The following is a 25,867-nucleotide window of genomic DNA, read 5'->3' as shown; positions in this document are numbered from 1 at the left end:
AATTAGCTCTTTAAACGGGAAAGCTGTTGCTAGGCCTGCCAACATTTGTTGTGAACATTTTTCATCCTTCCTGGGTCAGTAGTGAGATTTGGGTATAAAGCAGGTTCTGTGGTGATTGTTTTGGCACCTGGAATTGCTAAGCAGAGTGCTGAGAATGACTTGTTGGAGTATTTCAGTTTAGTCTGCTGCAGTATCCACTGAACCATACAGATGTTCCTCAGAGGGCTGGGAACCATAGTGCCTAGTGGTTTATTGGGCTCTTCGGTTTAAAACTTGAAATGGATGAGCGTCCTTGAGCTCCCAGGGCAGCACAGTGACTGATGCCCAATCTGGAAGCTTTAGCCAGGCTAAGCTCTGATGGTGACCCACCCATCTCCAGTTGTTGTGGCATCACAGCAGGGTCCTGCTGTAGCCTGTGCTGTGTGTTGCTATGTAACAGGGATGCGACCCATAACAAAGACATGAGATGTGGGTTACATGGGAATGTGAGTTGAGTCCCAGCTCAGTGTCTGCACAGGACAGCTGTTTTCTGGCACGGTAAGACCTGGGCAAACCTTGATTTGTGGCCTGAAAGGGAGTCCTACCAAACCTCATGCTCAGACATGAGCAATCCCTTCTGTTTATACAGATTTCTGGCAGCTTAAGTCAGGGCATCTTGTGTTGGGAATGAAAACCAAGGAAAAAGTCAATCTCTTCTGTTGACTTTGAGGTTATTTATTGAGTATTCAGAGTCTTCGTTACTGGGACAAGCTTTACATTCCATTTTCTCCGGCCGATTTGCGTGCACTGCCTTTTCCGGTGCAGCCAACAGCGCCAAACCCAGGTCACTGCTGCAGCGCCTCTGCTCTGCCCTGACGCTCCCTGGTCCGCGCCGTCTTGTCCCGTGCCGCGGGGGACAGCGCAGGTGTCACCGGCGCTAACGGCCGCTGGCGCCGGGGCGGAAGAACGGGTCCTTGCGCGGAGCAACCGGCCGGTTGTTAGGGCAACGAACCCCCTAGCAGCACCGCTGTCCTTGCGAGGTGTGCACCCGGCGGCAGCTCCCGAAGCGCCGGGAGAGTGTCCCCACCGCCGGTGCGGCCCCGGGGGGGTGGCTGGGAAGGCGCCCAGGACGTGGTGCATAAATCAAAGGGTTAAGCAGTCGTTAGTGCTTAACCAGCGGGGCCGGTTGGTGCCGCGGGGCTTCGGGTGATTTGTATGGTTTGTTTTCCCTCCCTGCAGAGCGGTCCCGTTTCTCGTCCAGACCTTTGTCTGGATGAAAAGAAAAGATGGAGGAGGAGGAGTGGTGGAAAGAGGAGCTGGCAACAGACATCCATCATGCTCTGAGGATGAAGGTTGGATCCCGCTTTGTTCCTCCCCCCCTTCTCGCCCCACTGACCCGTGGAGCTGGGCCCGGAGTGGCCCCGGCTGGGCTCGGGGTCGGTAGCTCCCCTTCGGCCCGTCGCAGAGGGGCAAGTTTGCACTGAGCCCTTCCCTGTGCTCTGCTCGAGACCTTTTCAAAGCCAAACCTGTGAAAGCTGCTACCTAAAAATACCTGTCTGCGACTCCTCTGTAGCGTTAACTTGGTGAAGGCACTGATGACTGATTGCATTAAACCCTAAGAGGATGCTGCTGCTGACCCGTTAAAAATCAGCGTGTTGTGGAACTGGAGAAAGAGCGTTGCTTTTCCAACAGATAAATGCTACAGTTAGAGTTAAGAGGTGGGATCCTGCTCCTTGGCAGACTGCAGAGGAGCTGAATAAATAGCTATAGTGGGGCTTGTAGTGGGTTTTCTGGAAGTTACGTGTATCGTTTACTCGTGGAGTAGAAAACCAGCAAAATGTCCTGCAATAATATTGCAGAATAGCCCGGCGGCTGTTCGCTGAACCTGCACGGGAAACAGGTACCAGTGAGCTGCTCGTTAGCTTCTCACATTCCCTTTGGTAGGGAAGAATAACTGAGAATCGACTTGGCAGGGTGTTAAAAGAAGGGTGTGAGGAAGCTTTGATTATTTATTTGTTTTTGTGTGCCCACTACCTTTTTAATCAACTTTCATTTTTCAGCCTGCTTTTGGATGCATCTGACTCTAAATCGCAAAAACTTGTTCTTTGTATATGGGTACTAACCTAGGCCCGCTGAAATGACATCAATTGTTTGAATTCAAAGAATCCCCAAAAAGGAACTTTGCTTTTTCTGCTCTGAGGAAGTTTTACAACTCCATCTGCTTGGACAATAATAATCCTAATTCTGCTTGTTTTGTAAGGATGACCTTTTGCAGGAAGTACTACATGAGAATCCAGACTGCAAGTATATCAAGCAAAAATAATCACGTCCCTTAAAGCTCCTTTGGTTCACTTCCTGTGATGTATCTTTTTCTTTTGCCAAGGTTTGCTTTTTTGATGTCTGAAGTGTCAGAATTTACTGTAGAGCATTGTGGAATTCCTCAAAAGGATCCTTCAACAAAGTTTTGGGAAGATAAGTAGTTGGGAGGTGCTGAAGTAAGTGTTATGAGCATGGACCAGTTTAGGGACACCTGTAGCCTTTGCATAGAACAGAATAAGCTTCAATAGAGGCATCTCCACTAGAGTATTAGTGTGTTAGTGCATTATTAGTGTATGAGCATGTTAATGGAGTACAGAAGATTCAGGCAAAGGTACCCTCAAGCCTGAATGACTTTTCTGGTTTAAGACACTTGCTGAGGAGTCTTAGTCTGGAACAGGGTGTGCCTCTGGTGAAAATAAACAGAGGGAGTTTAAAATAATTTGTTTTAAATAGCAAATATTTTCTGAAAACAACTGAAGGATCATTAAAAGCACTTCTGGTTTGGGTTTTTGTTCTTTTTTTTTTTTTTTCTCTCAAAAGATAATTTAGGCAGAACCCTTAGTTGTCTACAGAAATATGCCTACCATGAAACAGCCCAGGTTTTATGTTAACAACTGGAGAAAGTGTTATGCCATCCCTCCCATTCCCCCAGCTGGATTTGGCAATTCTTCTTAACCTCACTGAAAGTTGATGTCCTTTGTGACAGATGCTGTGTGCTGTATCTCATGGGTTATGTTCTGTATGAGAGCAGATACTGAATGTGTGGGGTATACCTGACTTCTCATTCAGAGAGGCCTGAAAGATGGTGTGATGCTTTGTGACTTCCCAAAGGCTCTAGCTCAATGTTGAGGAAATTAATAGCCTCCGAATTGTCTGACTAGTAAAATATCTGTGCTGTGATTATTGGCATGTAGTGTTCAGCTTAGCAGGGTTGTATTGTGTTAGTTACTGAGTGTGCTGACCTAGTGGAACAAAATGCCTAAATTTCAGTAGTGCTACATGCATCCTTAGGCTTTAAACAAAGGTTAAATATTCCCCTGGATTAGGCCAGAGTATTAAACCTGACTGAGCTGAGAAGGAAAATAAAAATTGGAGCATACTCTGTATGTTTGTAGTAGAAGAGTCTTATGCTGTGTGTATGTGTTGGTATTTTCTGGTACTTAGCGACTTCTACAATGGCCCTGCATTACTGATAATGGAAAGGTACTAGTTGTTCTGGGTAGCTGACTTCGATGTCAAAAATCAGAGATCTCTCTGTATGGATGTGGGACTACTGCAACATCTGCCCAAACCTCTTCTCTCCACTTTAGTAGCGCAGAATATTCCACAAGAGTGGAAAGCTGAGTGACAAGTCAGTGATGGGGTTTTTGTTTGCTTATTGTTTAAAATTGAGGAAATACTTTGTTGTAGAAGGCAGTCTGAGTGTCCCAGAAATAAGTGATGTCTGTTTGCTATTCCTCCCCCATTTTTGTGCTTATGTTGGGCTGTTTCCTTCCAGGATATGTTCATTTCCTGCAATTAATGACAATTGCTAATCTGCCTGCATTTCCCTTTTATTTATCTCTTGTATAGCTTCTCAGAGCAGAGTCAAATTTTACTGGACTTGTTGCTTGTGAATTTAAAAGGTTAAAAATTGTAACTTGATTGTTTTAAAGGCAGTCCAAATTACTGTCTGCAGTTGCTTTCAGCCTGGTGAGGAGAACTGATCCTGTTTCTGCTGGAAGCAAACAGTCCTTTGCCATTAAGTGGTAGAAATGTATGAGTGATTTCCTCTAGTTGAATGCTCCTCCACAGCTATCTCCTAGCTCCTCTCGATTTAAAAATCTTAATGAGGAAATGCTGTTTACCACCACTATTTGTTTCATTCTATTCTGACATGCAACATTTCCCTTGCCTTTGTCTTGAGTGTCATTTTGGAGTGAGTCTCTGGAGTGTAATCCATACAGGGTTTCTTGTGAGGGGCCCTTTTCTTCACTGCTCTTAAGTAATGTCAGCATAAGTGCATTTCTTGCAGTTTTAGATCATCTTGTTAGTGCAGGATCCTGTTATTAACTTCGTTCAGTAAAAACACCACCTCTTCCCCTTCTCCCTGCATCCAGTGTATGTCTCTGTACTTCACGGAGCTGTGCCAAAGCATCTGGTTTACTTAACTTGCAGATAGTGTGAAGGTCTTGATGTAACAAAGTACTGTGTTATCTTTTAGCCTCTGAACTCCACTCTTTTCCTTGCTATTTTAAAAAATGGTCACCCCTTCAATGCTTAATTAAATGGTAAATTTGACAGTCAGATCTGTCTGGCACAGCCTGAACTGCAGATTGGTGCAGACTAGCCAGTGACACTCTGAGCAGAGGGAAGGTATGAGGGTGCTGTGTAAGTGTTGCTTCTGGGTTTTCTTTTTAAACACACTAACTCTTAATCCTTTTGATCAATTAGTTAAACTGCAGTCAGCTAAGCATGGGAGTACTCACCAGCAAGTTTCCTGTGTGTGATTTTGTTACCAGAAGGCACAGTGCTGCAGTCTGGATTGGCTCTGTGGAGGGGAGAGAGAACAGCATGATGTTAGTAGCAGAATTAAATTGGTTGCATGCTACCTACCTACTGCAAAAAAGCCTGCTGAGTGCTTTCAGTTTTCAAGCTCCTGCATAAAAAAGTAGTATGAATTTTTCTTTGCATGGCACCTTCTTGCCTGCATAAATAATACATTAGAGGAGGTACCTTTTAATGATTTCTTATGTGTAGTGCAATAATTGTATCCAAGAGGCCAGTTTGGCACCTTTCTCCCACAGCTGGAAAGCTGTTTGCTTAGAACACAAAACAGGAAGGAGTTTGTCTCTTTCAAAGAACAACTGTTAATAGCCTGCTAGATAAGCTTTCCCTTTATTTTTCATCTACAGGAATTTCTTTCTCCTGTTCTAATGCCAACAATTTTGCAGTATCTGTTATTCTTGCTATAGGAATTCTTAAGAATCTGGTGGAGGTCAGTGGCTTTAGCCTGTTGCAGGTATTCCCAAGCAACTTCATTCCCACCCTTAAGCTACCCTTTGCATAGTGGCTACAAATCTGCGTGTAAAAACACTTGCAGGTGAAGACCTAGCATAGGTAGACCATAAACTTATGTAATTCTCCCTTGGAAATGAAAATTCATATATTGTATTCTGAAATACAGTCTCAGTTCAATAATTAGCTCTTTAAATGCTGAAAGAGGTTACTACAGAAAACACTGGAACTTGCTATAATGATGAAAGCCTAATCATTCTCCCATTTTGTTCATTGTTGTTGCTTGCTAGAGCCACGTACCATGGGAAATTCTTAAATATTAGATGTGATTTATTCTAAAGGCCTATGCCTTTTTTTTTTTTTTTTTTGATACCAGCTTGGACTGCTGAGGAGGGGGCAGTATCAGGGAAACATATCCTGCTCTTCTTGCTTAATGAAACTCTTAAAACTCTATGTAACAACCTAATTGGGGTGATCAAAGTTAAAAAGGAATCCTTTAAGATGGCCAAGAAGTTTGGTGTTCTGTAGAAAGCAACAGCAAGTTGTTCCTGGGTCAAACTACAGTGTTTGACCACATGATTAATGCTGGTGAGGAAAGTGTGTGGATGACCAAAGTATTGGAAGTTAACTGACTGTCAAAACATGCAGTAATCCAGCCCTGATTTCTGTGTCAATCAGTGTTGTAGCTGCTGAGCATTTGCCATAGCAGGTGGTGGGTGTTGGTTTGGGATTTCAGACACTGAAATGCTTTCTGTTTCAGTACCTTTCTTCCTATTTTTTTTCCCTATAGGAACTTAAATTGCCTGTGTACAAGGCTCGTTCACCACAGATTGGGATGCGCCGATGCCTTGTTGATATCTTGATTCTGCTCAGCAACCACTGCAAGCTCTGCCCCACAGCCCGGCATCTTGCTATCTATCTACTGGACCTCTTCATGGATCGCTATGATATGACTGCCAAGCAACTGTACATAATTTCATTTGGCTGTCTTCTCCTAGCAAGTAAGTTGGCTGCTGTCTATTAAGGCTTTTTCTTTTGAGCAGATGGTTGTTTTCCTCATATATCATGTTGTGTTTTCTCTGTGTTAACAGCTTTCACCTACTTAGGGTAAAGCCTAATGAAGTCCAAATCAAGGCATAAAGCAGTCTGTTAATAAGCTTGGCTCAACTGCATAACTTGCACTACACATCTATATTCAAGGATTTTAAAAGAAGCAAAAAAGCTGTCAAGACTTTCATTATGTAAATACCTGAAGTAAAATGCAACTTTAGGCCATCTCTATGCAACTGTGAAGGAAAAGGAAGTTCACAAACTGCCCTATGATAATACTAGAGGGAAATGTTTTGTAACTTCTGCCTGTTGGGGCTGAGGGGGAAGGCAGTTTGCTTAAAAGAGCAAGCCTATGTCTAGTGAACTAAAGAGTGTGAGAGTCTTTCCAAAACTAAGATCAGAGCAATGCAGTAGCATGTATACATCTTGAGTTGGAATAAAATGATCCCTTACAGGAAGGAAAAAGATCAACTACTGTAAAGGCAGCTTTCCTACCACATGTAGAAACAAAACATTGACAGTTGAACCAAAGCAGCTTTGCACAAAATTAACTCCTCATTAACTTGTATAGGTAAGGTTTAAAATGCTAGTAGGGCTCAGCCTGGAGACTTTTGGGAGCATATGAAGCTCTGTTGTTACTGCCTGGGCCATCCTAATGTTCTTTTTTGGTATGTGTACTTCAAAGTGATGCAAGTCAAGAAAAGCCACTACAATAAGTGGGAATTCCTATGTTTAATTTATTAGTTTCAAAATTAATGTTTTGGAGTAAAAGATTCCGAGTAAGTCAGAAGTACCAGCATGAAGTCACCTTAAAAGTTCTCACTGTAGCAAAGAAGAGTAAAACTAGTTCCTTGCCTGTTAGTGCAAGTGCAGTAATTAGACCTTCCTGCAAAACATTACTGTAGGAAGTGGCTGGTTTTTCAGCAGAGGATTGCAGCAGCAGTGCTCTGCAGGCTGTGTTGCAAGAGACTTGTACTCCTGAAAAAAAATACACCTTTACCGTAGAGAGGAAAAACAACCCAATAATAGTTGTGGTGTATACCTAATATCAAAATTACTGTTTAATACAGACTGTCTTTGAGTAATTGTTATAAACACGTTTTGAGAAACTCTGGGTTTTCTTCCTGATTGCTTCCTTAGAAAAAACCAGGTCGTTAAGGTTAGTGTGCAGGCCACAAGCAAGATGAGGTGTAGTTAGAGGCAAGATTACTTATTCCCACTAATGACTGTAAGTGTGGGTTGTTTTGGGGGTGGGAGGGGCATAATAGAGAAGCTTTTAGACACAACTTTTGAAATAGAAGCAGCAAACTTCTAAATGCAAGTTGAAGACTATTCCTGAGTTTATAAATTGTTGTAAACTTGTGTTTTGCTTTGAAGCTTGTTGCTTCTATTCTGGATCTAAAGGATTTCAAACTCTCATCTCTTTTCCTTTACCTCCGGACATTGTCATCACCAATGACAGTGGTGATGACAACACACATCACATGGTGATGACAACACAACCACAACCACACATCATCATGTATGTTTTTGATAGCATACAACAGCAGTGCTGTCATGATGGAGAATGTAGCATTCTGCTAGATGTCCTTTAGTTAGCTGGGCTAATTTCTAACTTTTCCCATTTTGACTGGGTCAGCAGTTTCCCCAGCCAGGGAAACTGGATGATGATAGTGTTTCCCACTTTGGTAATAACTGGGAGGGACTGAGAAGTTAATACTGCTGCAAACAAATTGCACTAGCAGCCTAGTAATGTTCAGCCTGGACTTGCTGCAGTTGAGAGGAATATGGGTGTGTGTCCCTCATAGCATTCAGTTGCCCACTAGCCAGAAGAGGTATGTTTCTTTGCAATGCATGCACACCGTAATAATAGAAGGTTTCTGGCAATTCCTTCCAGATAGTTTAGCTCCTCAGAACAGCTATAAAAGCTTTGAAGTATACTAATGTCATCAGTGGTTGTTATTTCCTCTCAATCAGTTCTGAAAAGGAATGGTAAAAATTGTTCACAGTGAACTAAGTGCTACTGGGGGAGGGAAGGAAAAGTTGCTGGAAAAATTGATCTCACAGTTACTTTAAGAATGTATTTAGAATAGCCCATCTCTTTCACTTGCACTAAGGGAAACTTTATGATCTAAATCAGAACCTTAAACTGAACATGTTTCTGTAACACAGAAAGACCTGCTCATGTGGATGTTTTGGCTAGGTACATGACTAGAGACAGAGAACCCCCTTTGGAGGTCCACTGTGGTAATATAAGAGGTTGTAGGTTCCTGCTGCTGCAAGATCATTAGTGAAGTCCAGTGATTTTAATTGTTCAAAAGGAGAGATGTTGGCTTTTGGTGAAAAGTAATGCTGGACAGCTGGGACTGGTGGTCTTCAGCCAAGCCAGCTGGATCTAGAGCCAGGATAGTTACCAATACACCTGCACAGAAGCCAGGACACAGTCTCTGCATCAGGCTATGGATAAATGCTCCTGTAAGTGACTAAAAATGTTACTACTTTCCTTTTCCCCCAGAGCACCCCAGTGCTTTTAGTAAGCTCACATTTATTTTTTCCAGACAAAATCAGCTGTCTGATGCTGTCAATAGGTGGATTGATTTAGGTTAACTAACACTTTGAAGGGAATTGAGAAACTTTCAGTTTGCCTCACCTGGCAGCTGAGAAGGCAGATCCTTGTAGAGGGGCACTGCTGAACAGCAGCAGGTTGTAAAGTTCTAAACTGCATCTTCACTGGGCAATTTATTACAGAAAATGATAGCAATATTAAGGTGCTCTAGCCCTAAGTGTCCTGTTAGAACAAGGGATTGTGTAAAGATAGCCCATCTGCTTTAGTGCTGCTTGACTCAAGTTGCCTGCCCAAAGCTGTGCAAACCAGCTGCCCCAGAGTAGATGAGATGCACTGACACAATCCATTCAGATGGCCCAGCTGCAGGAGCAGTAAACTGGGGAGAAAGCAAGCACCTGGACAGTAAGTCTTAAACAACTGCAGTTGTTTTTTCTGTGAGTTTTCTAACTGTACTATACAGGGACTGTACTGCTATGGTGTATCAGTACAGTTAAAGCAGTGCAGCTTTTGCTTGTTGCTGTAAAATCCTAGCTGGGTATTAAAACCTGTTCCTTTCTTTCCTGAAGAGCTAACCCCCTTCAGCAGCAGGTGCTTCTGTACCTGATAAAAGCAACATCTCAGCATTCATTGGCACTGAATGTTCCAGCAATTTTAGTTCTTATGGCCCCTCTTCCTCAAGAGGGTTCTGCTGCTATGGAGACATGAAAACAGTTTTTAAATGTATTGATTTAAGCAAAGGTGGTTTACTGCTCAGCACATCCAGTGCTGCATTGCCTCACAGAGTACTTGGGTATTTGTTATGGTTTTCCTGGCTTTATTTTGCCCAGTTCCTTAGTCTGACAGTGGATTCTCAGCAGCTGAATTAACTCAGGACAGTAAAAGCAGTTAGAGCAAGAAAAGATGTCTGTGCTAAATGGGCTCAGTTTAGGGCATGGGTAATCCTTTATTGCCTAATTTCTCATTGACTGTGTGGAGCTCTTGTCAGACATCAGGCAGCTTTCCTGTTTGACTGTGTTTTCTCATCCATTCTCTATTGTCCCATTTTCTTAAGTAGGTAACTGTTGTGACGAAGACAGCTGAGCTACTTCTTTTCAATAAAAGATAATAGTGGGTGTCAGTACAGAATATAGATGAGTGTAAAACTTAGTCTGTACTCTTAATTATTGTTTCTAGTTCCCTGTAGACATAACATGTGCAGAATATTTTCTTGAGTAATTAAACTTTACTGTAGTAAGGCATTAAAAACTCGGGTGCTTTGACCTAAGTGGTATACTAGGTACTGTAGATGAAAGACACTGCAGAAAGAAGGAATTAAGCAGGCTGTCTGTAAAATAGCCTGTCTCTTCCTTGCCTTGTTTAGAGGACATTTAGAAGCTGTGTTTGTGTCTGACTGCAGCCTGGGAGAGAGTCTCAGAAGCTTGTTTCACCACCTTCTGTAACAGTGTAGGAATAAAGAAAAGTAGGCCTTTAGCTGTGCAAGCAGCCACAGGTCTTTTCTTTATGCTGGGCTAGATGGGTTTGACTGGTTTATCCTTCTTTGGGATTGATTTTAATTGTGTATGGGACAAAACGTACTTACACTTTAGTGACTCTTTAAATTGGCAGTCTTTTTTGTTCCTCGGTCTTCTCAAGGACTCTGAAAATGTAATAAAACAAATTGCCTGCATCTCCTGCCTTTGTTTGCTGCCCATGTAAAAACCCAGGAAGATCATCTACCCAAGCAGTAGCAATCAGTCTCAACAGCAGCTGTGTAGCAAGATTTACATTGTGACTGCTCCATCCACTTGCCTGCTGTAGTGGATGAAGCAGTTCTTCAGCGTACATTTGATAGGAGTGATGCTTCTCTAAGACCTTTATTTTTTCCTAGAGGAAAACTGGCATGGATTGATAGGCTGTTCACTTTTGAACAAGGAACTGTCTGGTAGATAGGTCTTTTTCAGCTTGGTAAAGTAACTGTGAATTTTAACAAGATTTTATTGTTTTAAGTTTGTAGCAAAATAACACTGTTGCTGTATTTCTCATAGCAGATTTGATTCCCAGGACTAGATCTATTGGATGCTTTTGATGAAAGGAGGATGCTTTTTATGAAATAGAGTGAGATTTTGGTTTTCTATACAACATAACTGCACTTTGTACTTACTGCTGAAAATTGAGTCATTCTAGAGGCTACTGCTGTTTCAGTAGGCTGGTAAATACAGTTTAGAGGAAGGAGCTTTGCTCAGCTGTCCTGACTGAAAATGTATGCTCTCTCTTAACCCTGTAAGAATTATTTATGTTAATCACTTGGGTACAGTGTACTTCTCCTCGCCATTCAGTGACCTTAGTTAATGAGGCCCCCCAAGATAGGAAGGAACAAAGAGAAAATGTGAAGCAGCAAGGGCAAAGGTGGTGTTGCCGAGGGGTTTTTAATGTCTTCCTTTTTGCAGCATGTGTGTTTAGCTTTTATACCCAAAGGAGCTTTCTTCTCTCCATATCAGATCTTCCTTTGCTGTATTTTCCCCATGCTGCTTGCTTTCTGCACACTTGATTGAATACCCCTTAGCAGATTGCTTCCAGTTATTGTCAGCAAAACTATCTGTAATCCTAATGTGTTTCTAATCCTGGGTTTGTCATTGATAGTATGCTGACAATTAAAAACAAAACTGTAAAAAGGATATTATGAATACACTGGCTAGCCTGTTGCCTTTCTTGTGTCACTGTACTTCCTCACCATTCTTTAAAAAGCACCTTTTATCATGAGACTTTCTGGGTTTGGGAGTGTTCTTTATTGGCTTTTGGACACTCAATCATAATGATAAATCTTACCTGAAAACCATCTCTTCTGCCAGGTAAATTTGAAGATAGAAGACATAAAGGTCCAAAGTTGGAGCTCTTAAATAAGCTAGCATGCATGTGCAACGTGGATGTGGTATTAAGCAAGCAAGATTTGTTTACAATAGAAGGACTGCTTTTGGAAAACTTTGGCTGGAACCTCTGTATGCCAACACCAGCACACTACATTGACTACTACCTCTATGTATCTTTTGGAGCTAATGACCTTCACTATGGCTGGCCAATCACCTCACCAAACAAAGTCAGAGAGCTTCTGGAGACATACGCCTATTATTTCCTTGATTTGTCAGTGCAAGGTAGGAGGAGCAGTTTTGTGCTAGAATGATCTTCCATTAGGCAAAAGGCAAAAGTCTGAAAGAGATAAAGGCTTTAAAACTTGGCATAATGTGGATTGCACAAAGTTCTCTGTGCAAAATGGTTTCTCTTTGCAGTTATTTCAGATGGCAGATGGAAGGTGACCCTTGTTTGTGTGCAAGTGTCTTGTCCCTTCAGAAATCTCTAGGTGGGATCAAGTTTTTCCTTCAGCTTAGAACACTAATTGATGAGGCGCTCAGAAATGGGGTCTAAGTTTAGGTCTGCCACGGACTGTGAACTACTGTCAGTTGCAGATACGATAGGCAGTTCAATATATGAATCTTTTGAAGTGATTTTTTTTACAGGGTCCTGTGCTGCAAGACATGTTTAGAATAATGGGACTTTTCATGATTTTATTTGTAGCATTGCTTCCAGTATCTGCCCATGTGAAAGGCAGTGAACTAAAGCATCCTCATAGGCTGGGTTCAACACCAATATTAATATGTGTGTAACAGCCAGTACCAAACTGTGGCTCAGCTGAGACCAGTCTACAAATTTCAGCAAAGTCTATTTTGTGGCTTTTTATGAAAGAAAAACTTACTGAAGCCTTGATAATAGTTATGAACAGGTAGTACCGAGATCTTCAGGAAAGCTTCACCCAGTTTTGAGAAGCTTTTTCTGGTCATGAGTTAATACTTTGAGATGTGTGGAACAAAGTTGTGGATGTAATTTTGTCCTTTTTTGTTATGTATACTGGGTTCACTGCACTGATGAGCAGGAATATGATTCTTGGTTTTGGTTTTTCTTTTGTAGATCCCACATTCCTCCATTTTCGTCCATCTCTGATTGCTGCAGCTAGTGTGTGTGCCTCACGTATCTGTCTGCAGGTTTCTCCTATCTGGACAATGCAGCTTGAATGGCTAACATGCTATTCCTTGGAACATCTTGCCCAGTGCATTGAGATGATGCTCATGTAAGAAAGAAACAAAACCTGTTTGTGCTTTTAAGAAGATGTTAAGATGCTTTTTTATTTTCTTTAAGTAATTGTTTGGTTAGAACTAAGATAGTACAATATTACATTAGTAGTCTCCATCTTCAGTTTGGGGAGAGGAATAAAAGATTAAAAATCAGGTCACTTTTACTAAATATTGTATTTAACAATAATTACAATGCAGAACAGCGTGCACAATTTAATGTTTATTATGTTCTACTGGTTGTCTGTGTGGTTGGATGGAAGGTTTTAGAGATGGTTGATGAAAGATTTTTTTTTTCCCCTTTGTTTTCTTATTGTACCCACAATACACCTGCTCCAGAGACACACCAGTGTATCTCCAACAGTACAGTAGGAGACATTTCAGAACTGTTCTTTGTTTCCTTTCTAGTAAAGGACACGACTGTGATGTATCAATACTGGTCTGCTATGTGAGCACATACAGTCTTAATCATTCTATTTAGCTTTTAAAGTTTTCTATTTAGGTTGGGAGTGATGGTGGACCTTCTGAATTCCTACTAAAAGCAGGGCCAAGTGAAGATAAATCAGACAGCTTGGGATGTTATCTAGTCAAATTTTGGCTGTTTCCAAGGACAGACTTCCTAACCTCTCAGGGCAACTTGTTGCAGTGCATCATCATTCTCGTGATAGCCACAACTGTGAACACGTTTCTTTCTACTGTCCAACAGGAATTTGCATTATCCCTTTACTCTGCAAATACTATTTCAAATTTCTGTGTTGTGGACTTAAGATTCCAAGACAGCCAGTCCATCAGTAAAAACATACTTGTGATGCAAAATAATCTATAGGTCTGTTGTGTGTGAAGATTGCAGCAGGATAATTAGAAATTAATTGTGAAAGCAACTAGGGTTACAATATACGCCTAGGGCAAAAAAGCTGATAGTGTAGCTGGGGAACACTTCAGGATATATGCAGCCTCTGTGAAGTTCTTTTTAATCAATCCTACTTATAATTTCTTTCAGGTATTATGAGAATGACGTCAATGAAACCAGTAACGTAAAAACACAAGAAACAATTCAATATCAAGAACAAGAAGCAGTGGGAAATATGAGTTGCCAAGCTACTACTCAAGTTCTCTTCCAGCAATCTAGTTACCACCCTTTAACACAGCATTCAGCTGCATTTTCCCAGTTCCAGTGGCCAGTACAAGATCTGTGCTCAGCTTATCGTGAATCTTTACAGCAGGCCCACAGGCCCAGTGGTCCGCTTGCTGGAAGCACTGACAGCTCCCTGCGCTCCTACACAGCTCCTCAGGACAGCCTTCAGCCATCTGCCCAGGCTCTGCCCATCCGGGCACCCTTTGCCACGCAGGTGGCATTTGGAACAGAGAGCAGACCCTGCATTTCCAGGGTTTGTGGCAGTAGTTACTTCAGTGATTTTACTGGTAAATACTGACAGGAGAAAAAGGTGGTATGAATAAAAGCTGAAGAAGAGACTCTGTGATACAAGATGTGTACCTGAATTAAAAATAAAAATATACCGGAATTGGCATCAGTTAAATGTGAACTTCGTTTATGCAGAAATCTATATGTAGAACACTCTATTTCCTTTCATCAGGAGTGGTAGTTCAGGACTAAGACTTTAGATTAAAAGGAAAACAAGAAAAACTGGCCAGAAGACTATCAAACACATTTGTGACTTGAAATTCCCCTGGAATCTGAACGTGGTGCTGCTGAACAGAACATCACTCTGCCTTCAAGTATTTTAGAAATAAAAACAAAACTTTAAATCACCTCTTTCATCTTTAACATGCTGCTGCTTTTGAGACTGGAGACTATTGTTAATAAAACTGTTCATGAGCTTTATCAGGGATTTAATGTTACTTGAAGAAATCCTCCTGGAAAACCTCTTAAAAGGTTCACGGCCTTCAGTTATTTTATCTTTTGGGCTCAGTGACTTCTGGCAGTAGCTCTGGCTCAGGACAGAAGAACTGGTGTTAATGGGGCAAAGGTGGGAAACTGGTTAACTCTGCTGGGAAATGAGAGTTTGACTGCAGTGCTCGCTCAAGTTTTTTCAATACCATCTTTGCATCCTCTTGGCAAATGTAGCTGGTAAATTGAAGATCCTGTTGCAGCTTTGCAATGAGACACACACCTACTGTCATGTATCCAGAGGGTTCTTTCTCAACTGAAACCAGGGCTCATAGTTCAGAAAACTGTAGAGGCTTTTATGGGAATGTATATTTTTACAAGAAATTGACTTCTGCAAATGTGAACCTTTAGTTTTGATATATGCAACCTACTGTAAGTTTGTTTGAAGGCAGTACCCTTGGGTTGCCTTCTCTCTGAAGGTTCTCGGGACAGCAATACTTGAATTGTGCAATATGCTTTTACTGACTTGGGACATTTTTTACAACTTGTGTCTCATAGTGCTGTTTTAAATTATATTTTTAGAGACTTGTTTTTAATGGTGTTTTAAGGTGGAAGGGGAAAATGAGCCTGCATGCTAATGTCTGTTTGTGTACTATGTTCCAAGAACACAACTTCTGGTATCAAGCTAATAATATCTTCCATTCAGCAGGCTAGAGCAATCTTCTGGGTTTATTTTTAAATGCAAACTATAACTGAGAAGGCAGTACTCGTCAGAAATTAGTCTAGAACTTTAAGAGAACTTTGTCTTTTATTCTGTTATCTTTATATTTATATTAAACTTTATTTTCAGAAGACTTCAGTGTGTGCTTTTGTCTTTCAAGAGTCGTAAAGAACAACATACACATGGCAGTACTGTTGGGGGGAGGTTTTTATCACCCTTATAATTTTTGAATCATGTGCAGTGTTCTACGTTGGACTGCGATTGTGCTTAATGGTGAAAATACTTGCTAAGTTCCCAGTGAAAGTTCCTAATAAACAAGCCACACAGCTAAAGTACCCTCTTCTTTCTGCGGTTTCTCCTTAGCTTTTAACAGCTAGTAAAAAGTACATGTCTATACCTTCAAAATAACTGATCTGATCACTCCTAATGTTTTATAGAAGAGTGGTAAGACCTGTGATGGAAAGACCTTGCTAAAAAATAAATTGTGAAAGACAGATCAGGAATTTGGTCACTGCACAAGAAAGGCAGAAAATGTGCAGAGACAAGGTGGAGATATAAAAGCAGATCTGATGGCCAGTGTGTTTTGAAGGTGCATCTTACCTGAGCAGATTGACAGACTGAATAGGAGAACACAGCTGTACGCTCAGTCTTTCTCCTGGTGACTCTATATTCTAAGCAGGAATTGTGCATTGACTTCCATGTTCCATATGTGCTGTTGTATCACGGGTGGAGATGGGGCAGATTAAGTCCAAGAGCAGCCTCTCCAAGGGAGGAGATTTATTAGAATTTGAGTTGGCTTAATACTGCTGCCTGACAGCTCTCTCCACAATGCCTTGAATGTTGGTGGCAATTCCACACATTTAATTTCTAGGTAAATACTTCTTCATGTCTCTGGTTATTTGTTTGTTTTTCTCTTCTGTCAAAACACCTCATCAAGAAGAGCAAATATAAAAGTGCAGCCAACATAAAGCTGCTTTTCTGAAGCCTTTTTACCACAGCTCTGTCTGGAGTGAGCTGCAGAGGTGCATGCAAAGCTGAGTTAATTTTTAAACAAATGATTTTTTCTTAAATTGTGCTTGTGCTGTTTGATGGTGTCAGCTGCAGCATAGTCATAGATCAGAATTTTTACAAGTTGATTAGCTTGTATTTCCCTGGCAGCCTTGGAAGCAAGAAAAGCTCCTGCAGAAGCAAATGCAGCAAGACTTGGCTCAGAATACAAAATGGGCTATGGCACTAGTTACTCACAGGGGAGGATGTTGCACAGGTAACCATAACCAAACAAAAGAGAAAGCTGACATTAAAATAAAAACCCCAAATATATTAGTGAGCCCTGACAACAGCTGCAGCAGGGATACAGATGGAAGAAGTCTGCTAATGCTGATCAGGCACCAAAGGTTAAAATGAACTTTAAAAATCTTGTAGCTGCAACATGCTGCTTTTTTAAGCAGGAAACTACTACCCTCTCCCTATTTGTAAGAAAGTCATAACCTGGCGTTTGCAAAGTTGTCAAAGCCACTCTTTGATCCTTTTGTTTTAGCGAGTTTTACACACTGTAGTGAACAATTTAAAGTGTATATAATGCTTTTTCATCAGTGTAATCAACTCACCAGTAACGTGTGCAGGTGCTGCTGAACAAAATTTAGCTTAGTACAATTTGTTTTACTGAGAAGTCTAGATACTAGCAAATGTGGGCCAAACTGGTGGATTCTTGGTGACAATTCTGTGCACATTCCACCCCACAAGGGGTTTATTTTGCTCTCTGCTGCCATTTCAAGACAAGCCAGCTGAAAAGGCAGCATTGCTTCTTTTTTCCCCATGTGAAAGCATCCCTTAAGTGCTTTATAAAGAGCCTAGATAAGAATCCCACCCTTCCTTTTAGAGCATAATGAGGAGTGAGTTGATCACATGAAGAATGTGAGAACAAAATGTGCCAGTTGTGTAAGCTAAACCTAGTTGTCTCTAGACGCAGTTAAACTAACTGATAAATAGAAGGCTAGGATAATTGCTATGCTTGTGGTGTTAATGAACCCATTAAGCTGGTGCTTCAAAGGCTGCCAGAGGTTATGAAGAACAATGGAGAAGTAAACGACCCTCAAAGACCACCATCACTTTTTTGTATACATGCGGGAAACTTCCTGGAAAATGATGTAATTCATGCATAGCCTCATGAATATGTATGATATGCCCAGTGACTATAAAGGATGGCCTGAGTAGCAATACAGGGACACACGTTAGGAGGAGCTATCCCCCAAGTTTCCAGGCGCCGCAATAAAGAATACCTGCTTGTCAACTTGAAACTCAGTTGGCAAGTTTTTTCCCGGAGTTTTCCCTGAATCAGTTGTCACGTACCCAATCAGAAAATGAATTTTGTGTACACAAGACACATGCCCTGGCTAGTTACTGGTTAGCTTGAGAAGGCAAACAGCTCAGTGGATCCAGAAGGCAAGACAGGCTGGAAAAAAAAGAGCATGAAAAGGGAAAATCTTTGTGGACCCAGTATTGGCCAGAAGTGATTTTGAACAGTGAATCCAAAAACTTTTATATTTAATTCCTGCTGTGTCAAGAAAACAGGTTTGCATATGCACTTTATGTAAATAACAGGACTGAATTGAGAAAATAGGACTCCACATTTTTTCATGAGAGCCTGTCTGTAAAACCTTAAATATCTTCTAGGAATTCAGGTCAGGAGGGCATACTGATGACAATGAGAAAACCATGATAGCAGTATGAAAGCATATCCTTTAATGAGTGACACTGACTTTCTCTTGTTTTCAAGCTCCTAAATTTCTGCCCTCCAACCAGTAATAGGACAAAAGACGTTTAACAGGTATTGCATTTTTATGTACACTTTGGGCAGAGTACTGTCTTATTCTCTAGACAGAAGCTGAATAGAACTTCTATTAAGTAGGTGGAAGACAACATTTGAAAATGCTACGTATGCATCATATCCTGAAATACTTAGACTGGACAGCATCACCCAGTGCTTTGTTGCATCTTCTGATCTTTGCATTCTGATTTTCTGAGTATTTGTCAGATCTTTAGGCATGGAGTAAGATTAATTTTGAGGATAACATTATTCTGAAAACCAATTCTTCATGTTTGCAAATACAATGAAAGAGAGCGGGAAAGACAGTCCATATTTATTTGTATTGTTGAATGTTTTCTGGTGCACTGGAAGAGACTGTCTTCACTGTCTTAAGCAATCCTTTTGCTGACCCTTTTGTAGACTGTCCCAGAAGCAGTAGAAATCTGGAAAAAAGAACAAATTAAAATTGGGTTGAACACTGCAATTATAGCTTCAGTGTCACAAATGAAAAGACCTGCTGACTGGCTCACAGAACCTATCTTTTACTGAAGCAACATTTACCCTTTGGTAGAAGACATTAAAAAATAAGCTTAATGTCATTGCCAAGTTTGAAATGTACAGTGCAAAAATATTCCTACACAAAAAGTTTTAGAGGTTTAGGGATAACTTAAATGTATCCTGGTTTCACCAACTCCAAGTTATCAATAAAATGGCAACATAACTTTGGAAGATCACTGCAACTATAATACTTGCAGTAAAACTTGTAAACAGGATTGTCAAACATCATGTTTTCTGATTCTCAAAAATTTTCCTGAACTGACTTATGTCTGTGCCAGTCATATCTGAGTGCATCTTCAACAGAGACTAACCGCAAGTAAGTTACTCTGTGAATTAAAAAAGGATGCTCATCCTCCCTGAAAGGAATCACTTACTGCTTTTTGAGAATAATTATCTTATTTGTGTAAAACTCAGAATTTTAAGCCTGCTACTTTTGAGGGGGGTTTTGTTAGTTGGTTTATTTTTTATAAGCTAACCTGGATATTTGAGAACTCACCTCCACAAGCTTTCCTCCAGAAATCTCTGAAGTGTGGCGATAGTTGGGAAAATCAGCTACTAATTTCCCATCTTCCATTTTTACAGTTGCCTGTAATAGAGAAAGGTTTAATGTTCCCTGGGGTTACTGGCATTTTTATTATCAGATACACAGTAAACAGCTGTATACTTGGTGCTTAAAGTTTTTACCTTTAAAAATATTGTCATGTATTACACATGCAGATTCATGAACAAGACTAAAATGTTGGTGCTTTAGTTCTTCTATGTTCACAATTTAAACAGAAAAATGTTAATCTAACAGTCCATCTAACAAGTAGCACTCTCAGATACCAATAACTGGCTTGCAAGCAGCACAAAAGTCACTGTGCACAAATTATGTGGATCTTTACCCTAGATCCTGTACCAGTTCCTCTTGAAAGCTTCTTCTGTATGGAAGAAGTACGTCAGGATGCTAGTATGAAGGTCAGAAATGCTACAGCAGCCCAGCTGACCACCAAAACTAGATACGTAATTCCATCACAAAATCAGTCATGTCTGTATAACTTGTCAGTCTTATCTGTGCTTTTAGCAATAAAGACAGATAAGGCAGTTACACTTCAAGGGGAAAAAAAAATAATTTGCAAAATGAAGAGTGGATATATTCTACCACATACCAGAAAACCATTTTACTAATTTATGTGTTGTTTAGCAACACTGTACAAAAAGGCAGTGGTTTCTCTGCTGAGTCATTTACTCTGCCTCCATGTTTGATTACTTAATAGGCTTGGATTGCTGAAGTGCCAGAGCCACAAAGATTGGAATTTGGAGTATTTCATAATTGTTAACTTTGCAATAGTTTGACCAAGTAGAATTGTGTCTTATTCTGTCAGGTTTCACAAAGACTTCTCAAAGCCAAAGACATAGTTTTTTACCTTTCATAATCAGAAAGGTGTGACTAAAAAAGTTCTGGAAATCATGCAATGCTATTGCTATGCTCTGTTTGCCACAGCTCTCTGATGCAACTACTGGTTTTCCTGTCTCTCCGATATGTATAAAGCATTTATCCAGTTATCTATTGCAGGGTTTTGGACACTTGACAGATGCAGAGGTTAGCTATCCCAAACTGTCTTATCCCTTTAAGTAGTTGAGAAATTCATAATGTAAGTAAAGCAACAATTTCACAGCAGGTTTTGTATCCAGATTTTGTCTGTGACACGAGCAGATCAGTACTGTGTAATCTTCCATCTTGCAAGAGGCTGCTTAACTTGCAGGCTGCTCTGTACTTCCAATACGAAGGAGGATACAGAAATATTTTTTTCCCCACCTTTACTTTACACAGCCTTTAGTTTAAGGCTCAGACACAGGTGACTTCAAAAGGTGAGCACTGCAGACAGGCATGGGCAAAGCTAGAGACCACAGCACTCCCCTCAGCATACTGCAGCTGCTAGACCATGACACAGCTGCCAACTAACTATAGAGAGTTGCAATCAGCATTATGTTTGCTTGAGCTGCAACACCAGTAGATGCTTGACACTCTACCCTCATTCTTTATTAGTACATACAGTTCTGAAGCTGTAGCTCTCTTTAAAATCAGATTTAAATATTTTGCTAGGGGCATCAAGAAATGGAGGCAAATTCCATGTTTCTAAGCTATGACAGGTGAGAAAATCAAGTTAAGGAAGATGTGCCTGAGACAGATTCAATTTTCACCCTAAATTAAAGACAACCAAGACAGGGTAGAACTGAAGAGCTAAATGAATTTACCTTGAACTTTTTACCACCCATTGTCTCCATGTCTGCTTCCTTGCCAACTGTGAATATGTTGGTTGTGGTGCGGCCTCCTGGGAAATGCTGTGTCCAGGTGAAGTCATTTCCATTTTGCACCACCTCGGTGACTATTTTGCAATTCCTTCCCATTTCAGCTTTGTCACTGGGGAGACCTTAATCAATAGAAACATACAGTTTATCAAATCTAATAGTTTACCAGCTGTATTTGAATTGCATGCTAATGGTATGTTTGTCCTCAGCAATATCAAAGCTCTGAGTTTAAATGACTGGTATAAAGGAAACTATAGGTACCCAGCAGTGCATTTGCTAAAGTAAGTTTTAGTCTTACATCCTTTTCCCTGAGAAGTGATACACAGAATACATGTATAGATACAACATATGTGCAAATAACCCCTTCTATTAACATCCCATGCAGATGAGTGCAATTCATGTATGAACTTTTATGTGCCTTTGCTATGTAGCTGCACATACCTATTCACTATGTGCTAGTGCTATTTAAATTAATAAACACAAGCACTGAATTTATGTGTTCAGATCATAGCGTCCATAGAAGCTTTTATGGGGTAATCTCTGAAACAGATTTGCACAGTCTTCTGAAAGCATTCACAGAAACCTCTTACTGTGTAAGATTTTGACAAGTGTTTTCATGCTAAATTTATACTCCTACTCATGAATGGGACAGAAAAAGTGACCTTCACAATCATACTGCAAACAACTTGCCCCTTCATTCTACTACCACTGAAAGGAAGTACTAATTCTGTAAAACAGGACTATTTTCTGCAGCTAGCAGTGCTTAAGTGCTATAAGAATGAAAACTGAATCTCCTTGCTGAAGTGTAGAGCACTTCTACCACTTTTAGCCCCTGTGAATCTCAGCACATTTCAGTTAAAAGCACTTCAAAAAAGAAAAAAAAAAACCAGAAGGGTTTTTAACTAATTTATAACCTTTAAGTCTTACACCCACAACATACTCACCAATCTTCGTCACAAAGTCGTCATAGTTCTCATCGCCTTCAAACTCGTATTTGCCAGTAAATGCCATGTTGCCCTGGTGATGTGGCTTGTAGAGCAGAGTAGCAGCTGGAACAAAGAATGGAGATGTGCAGATGGCTTGAGACCCTGGTTTTTATAAACCAGCCCAAGCTGTTCAGCCCACCTATATCCACACCCCTTGGAAATATACTTTTATGATGTGTGTGAGTCACTAGCATGGATGCCATTGACCTGTATGAAAATCAAGGTTATAATTCAATTATACATCCTTGGAAATAATGTGGAGATCAGCAGAAATCAGGGACAGAAGCTGAGTTTCCATTTTAGTGCATATTTAAACAAAGTGATACATTTTTTCTTTCAAGATTCCACTGATTTTTGCATTCAGGATAAAATAATTGTCAAGTATATTAAACAGGGAGAAAATGGCTTCAAAGCAGTGTCCTGAGATCACATCCTTGCTCTATTTGGAAGCATATGCTATATTAGTTAAAATATGAAAATATGAAACAAGCTGTATAGATTCCTAAGTAATTCTGGCAGGATATGGGCAGTGACAGGGTTCGGGGTAAATTACTGCACTTGCACATGTCTTAACCTTATCTCCATACAGAATAAAAAAAAGAAGTATAAAATATTTTACACTGCTCAGATGTAAAGTACATTACATACATCCATGGCATGATGTTCCCATACCTTATTTAATATCAAGAGACAAACAGTCTTGTGTATTGCTGAGGAAGTGTTTGCACAAAGTATAAAAACTATATTTTGGAGCAGCAGAGTTCTGATTTATGCAAGAGAGTCATATGTTAAAAGTCAAGAAGTCTGCCGGGTAATTTAGAATGCATACAGGAGGTGTCCTATGCCTATCAAATCGACTGTCACACGCAGTTAGCAGGGTAGGAAATTCCCAGCTGCTGTGGATTGGCATAGCTCTACTCACTGGCTAAGGATACAGTTTTTAATCTGAGGAAAAGTATTCCTAAGATTTATGTGAGAATGGCACCATAGATTGGAATTTTATTTTATTTAATTAGTGAATTTAGGGAGGAACAGAAAATCAAAAAAGAAACTCCCATTTTCCCATTTTGTGAAGATCTGGAGTAATACATAACACAATTTCAACAAGAGTTGCTATGTGCAAAGTGGGTTCCATTTCTTAAATGCAATTAATTTAATCCCACATGCTAATATAAGAACATGTCTATTTAGAATCAAGAAACTGTTCAGAAGAACAGGAACATAGACAATTAAAAGCATGGAAAACAAAGGTCCACTAAACTTCACCACTGCTCTGTTTGGTGTACTTTCACATTAATGTATTCTATCTAACCATTTCTGAATTTCTGGTTAATACTTACCCACACTGCACTCTATCAGAGAATGAGACAAGATTCAGTCATGGAATGAGACTTCAGTAAAATGTCAAATATCATAAATCATGGTATATTGTGGTTAAACTCTACAAAGTAGAAACACTGCTACATCTAATAGTTTTATGATCAATAACGCTGTCTTTGAGTTCACACAGTCAGTTGTACACATCCTCAGCTCTAAATCCTGCACGTTGGAGGGTGTAGTGTAGTTTGCAAGCTCTTGTACTGAACTGAGAAAGAATGGTGCCTCTCAGTGAATGCTGCCTCCTACAAATCTTCTCTTTTATGGTCACATACTTGCTGTCTCTTGATGCAGCCTTACAGATTTGGGACTGGATATAGATTATGTCATACCAGCATTAAATTCTAGAGGAACTAGAATTTATATACTGCCTATATCCAAATATTTTGTCACAGCATACTACAATAAGCCCTTAAATTAGTAAGTGTTGGGGGTTAAGGGTTCACTAAACTTAAATATATTTGCTATGTACTCATATATTTAATGGTAAATCACATGTCAGGGTATGCTGCAACTCAATGGAAAGAATCCTCTCTAATTTGTATTATTTTTTCAATTTTACTTACTAAGCTTCTTTCCTCTGTACAAAGCCTCTGCTGGTCCTAAGTTGTACAGCCTTTAAACCAATGACAGGATACACAGGGCATGTGAGTTTTGAATAGGAAAACATTCCCTGCCTTAGGAAAATTTCTGCAGTTTCAACACTTTTCCTTAGAGGGGAAAAACAAGATGGATTCAGAATAACACAGTGACTGATGGGTGAAAAGTCTCAATCGGGTAAGAAGGGGACTTCTAATGGAAAAAAATGTTCTGACCAGAAAAAGCTTCAGAAAACTCTGAGTCAAGTCTTATGAGAGATTACACCTGTGCATAGAAAAGAGCTTACCTCATGCTCATGGCTTGGGAATTTATGTTATTTCTGGGTTGGTCTTTTACCTACTTCCTTTTCTGAAGTCTGAGAGAAAGTAACTTGAAAATTTTACATTTCACATGAAAGAAAACATAAAACTTTCAAATGGAGATGCTTTTTTTGAAGTTTTTCAAAACTTTTTAAAACATTTGTTTGGGATATGTTCCTGGCAGGAAAAGAGTTTTCTAGAGCAGATGCAAAAAGTGAATACGAGTGAAGCAGAACAGGATCATGGTCAATTTGTAAAATCAAAATGGAACAAATGTCCTAGGAATTACTGCCTTCCCACCCCTAACCCTTCACTCTCCCCATATTTACTCAGCTTTAAATTGTACCATGCTGTGCTGTGGCTGACTATATTGTGATAGAGCTCATGACGCCACAAAAGCCATACCATCTGCTGTCTGCATGCAGTTAAAAGGATGTGTCCATACCTGAAATAGAAGAGAGCCATATACCTTCCCTCTGTGAACATTCTCTGTGCCCTATGATTAGCATTCAAAACACAGGAGTGTGGGAGAAAAGTAAGGAACTGGGGGGCTCTGTATCTATTACAAATAAATGAGATTCAGGGAAGGAAAAGAGAAACTTGTTTTACCACCAGTGTTTCCTTTGTATTTTTGATGTCTGTAAAATGATTGTGACTATCCCGCAACCATATTTGACACTTAGGTTTTTTAATTACAACTCTTTCAGCTTAATCCCCAAATTGCTGAACTTAATAACCAATTGTGCAGGAGCAGACAACTGAAAACGAAACTTTATCAGCTGGACCCAGATGCTTAGGCCCTATCTATATAAAGAAAAACAGCATTAGCATGGAAAACAAGCACATACACAGAAGCCTCAGTTCTCACTGCTATGGTAAAGCTAAGTAAAAATGGCAGTTAAGCTACAGCAGTGTGAACTATATACCTTTAATAGAGGCAAACCCCTAGTAATTTCAGTCATATACAGATTTGAAAATACCATTTAGAGGAAAGTATCATTAAGCTTATTTCATACATGGGAAAGCTGAAACACTGAGAGAAAGTGACTTATGAGAGCTTATGGTATAGTGGATGATGCAGGCAGTAAGAAATCTTAAGTCCAGGCACTAACCTAATGTCCACAGTATAGCACATTACTTTAAACATTCTCATAATAAACAAGCCTTCAGAAGCCAACAACAAGAGCTGTGAAACACCATTTACTTTTAAACAGTTTCTCACTGATGGGATGTGAGAATCCTTACAGCTGTTTAGCACAACTGGCTGAGCAAGCAAGCCCCTAGTTAAAATTCTTATCATCTCCATGTGGCTCAGTGTATACCGAAAGATAACCAGGCAATTGTCCAGTCCCAGCTGTGGTTTGGAGA

At 40.2% G+C, this 25,867-nt stretch overlaps 2 protein-coding genes across 2 annotated transcripts; one reads left to right on the top strand and one right to left on the bottom strand.

Moving 5' to 3' along the window:
* Positions 1-1,265: 1,265 nt before the first annotated feature.
* On the top strand, positions 1,266-14,444 carry CCNJL (cyclin J like). Its single transcript, XM_061372883.1, has 5 exons — positions 1,266-1,331; positions 6,086-6,296; positions 11,740-12,039; positions 12,851-13,010; positions 14,012-14,444. The coding sequence occupies exons 1-5, from the start codon at positions 1,266-1,268 to the stop codon at positions 14,442-14,444; spliced, it is 1,170 nt and encodes a 389-aa protein (XP_061228867.1).
* A 3,664-nt stretch (positions 14,445-18,108) lies between these two features.
* Positions 18,109-24,673, bottom strand: FABP6 (fatty acid binding protein 6). The gene is made up of 5 exons (XM_061372880.1): positions 24,487-24,673; positions 22,182-22,286; positions 21,184-21,359; positions 19,442-19,531; positions 18,109-18,830 (listed from the first exon to the last, which is right to left on the bottom strand). The coding sequence occupies exons 2-5, from the start codon at positions 22,246-22,248 to the stop codon at positions 18,777-18,779; spliced, it is 387 nt and encodes a 128-aa protein (XP_061228864.1). The 5' UTR covers positions 22,249-22,286; positions 24,487-24,673; the 3' UTR covers positions 18,109-18,776.
* Positions 24,674-25,867: the final 1,194 nt, after the last annotated feature.

The sequence above is a fragment of the Neopsephotus bourkii genome, unplaced genomic scaffold, assembly GCF_033783945.1.
Source record: "Neopsephotus bourkii isolate Nb327-2 ecotype Australia unplaced genomic scaffold, CSIRO-AGI_Nbou_v1 NB_1622, whole genome shotgun sequence".
Taxonomy (NCBI): Eukaryota; Metazoa; Chordata; class Aves; order Psittaciformes; family Psittacidae; genus Neopsephotus; species Neopsephotus bourkii.
This window is presented reverse-complemented; position numbering and strand designations above follow the sequence as displayed.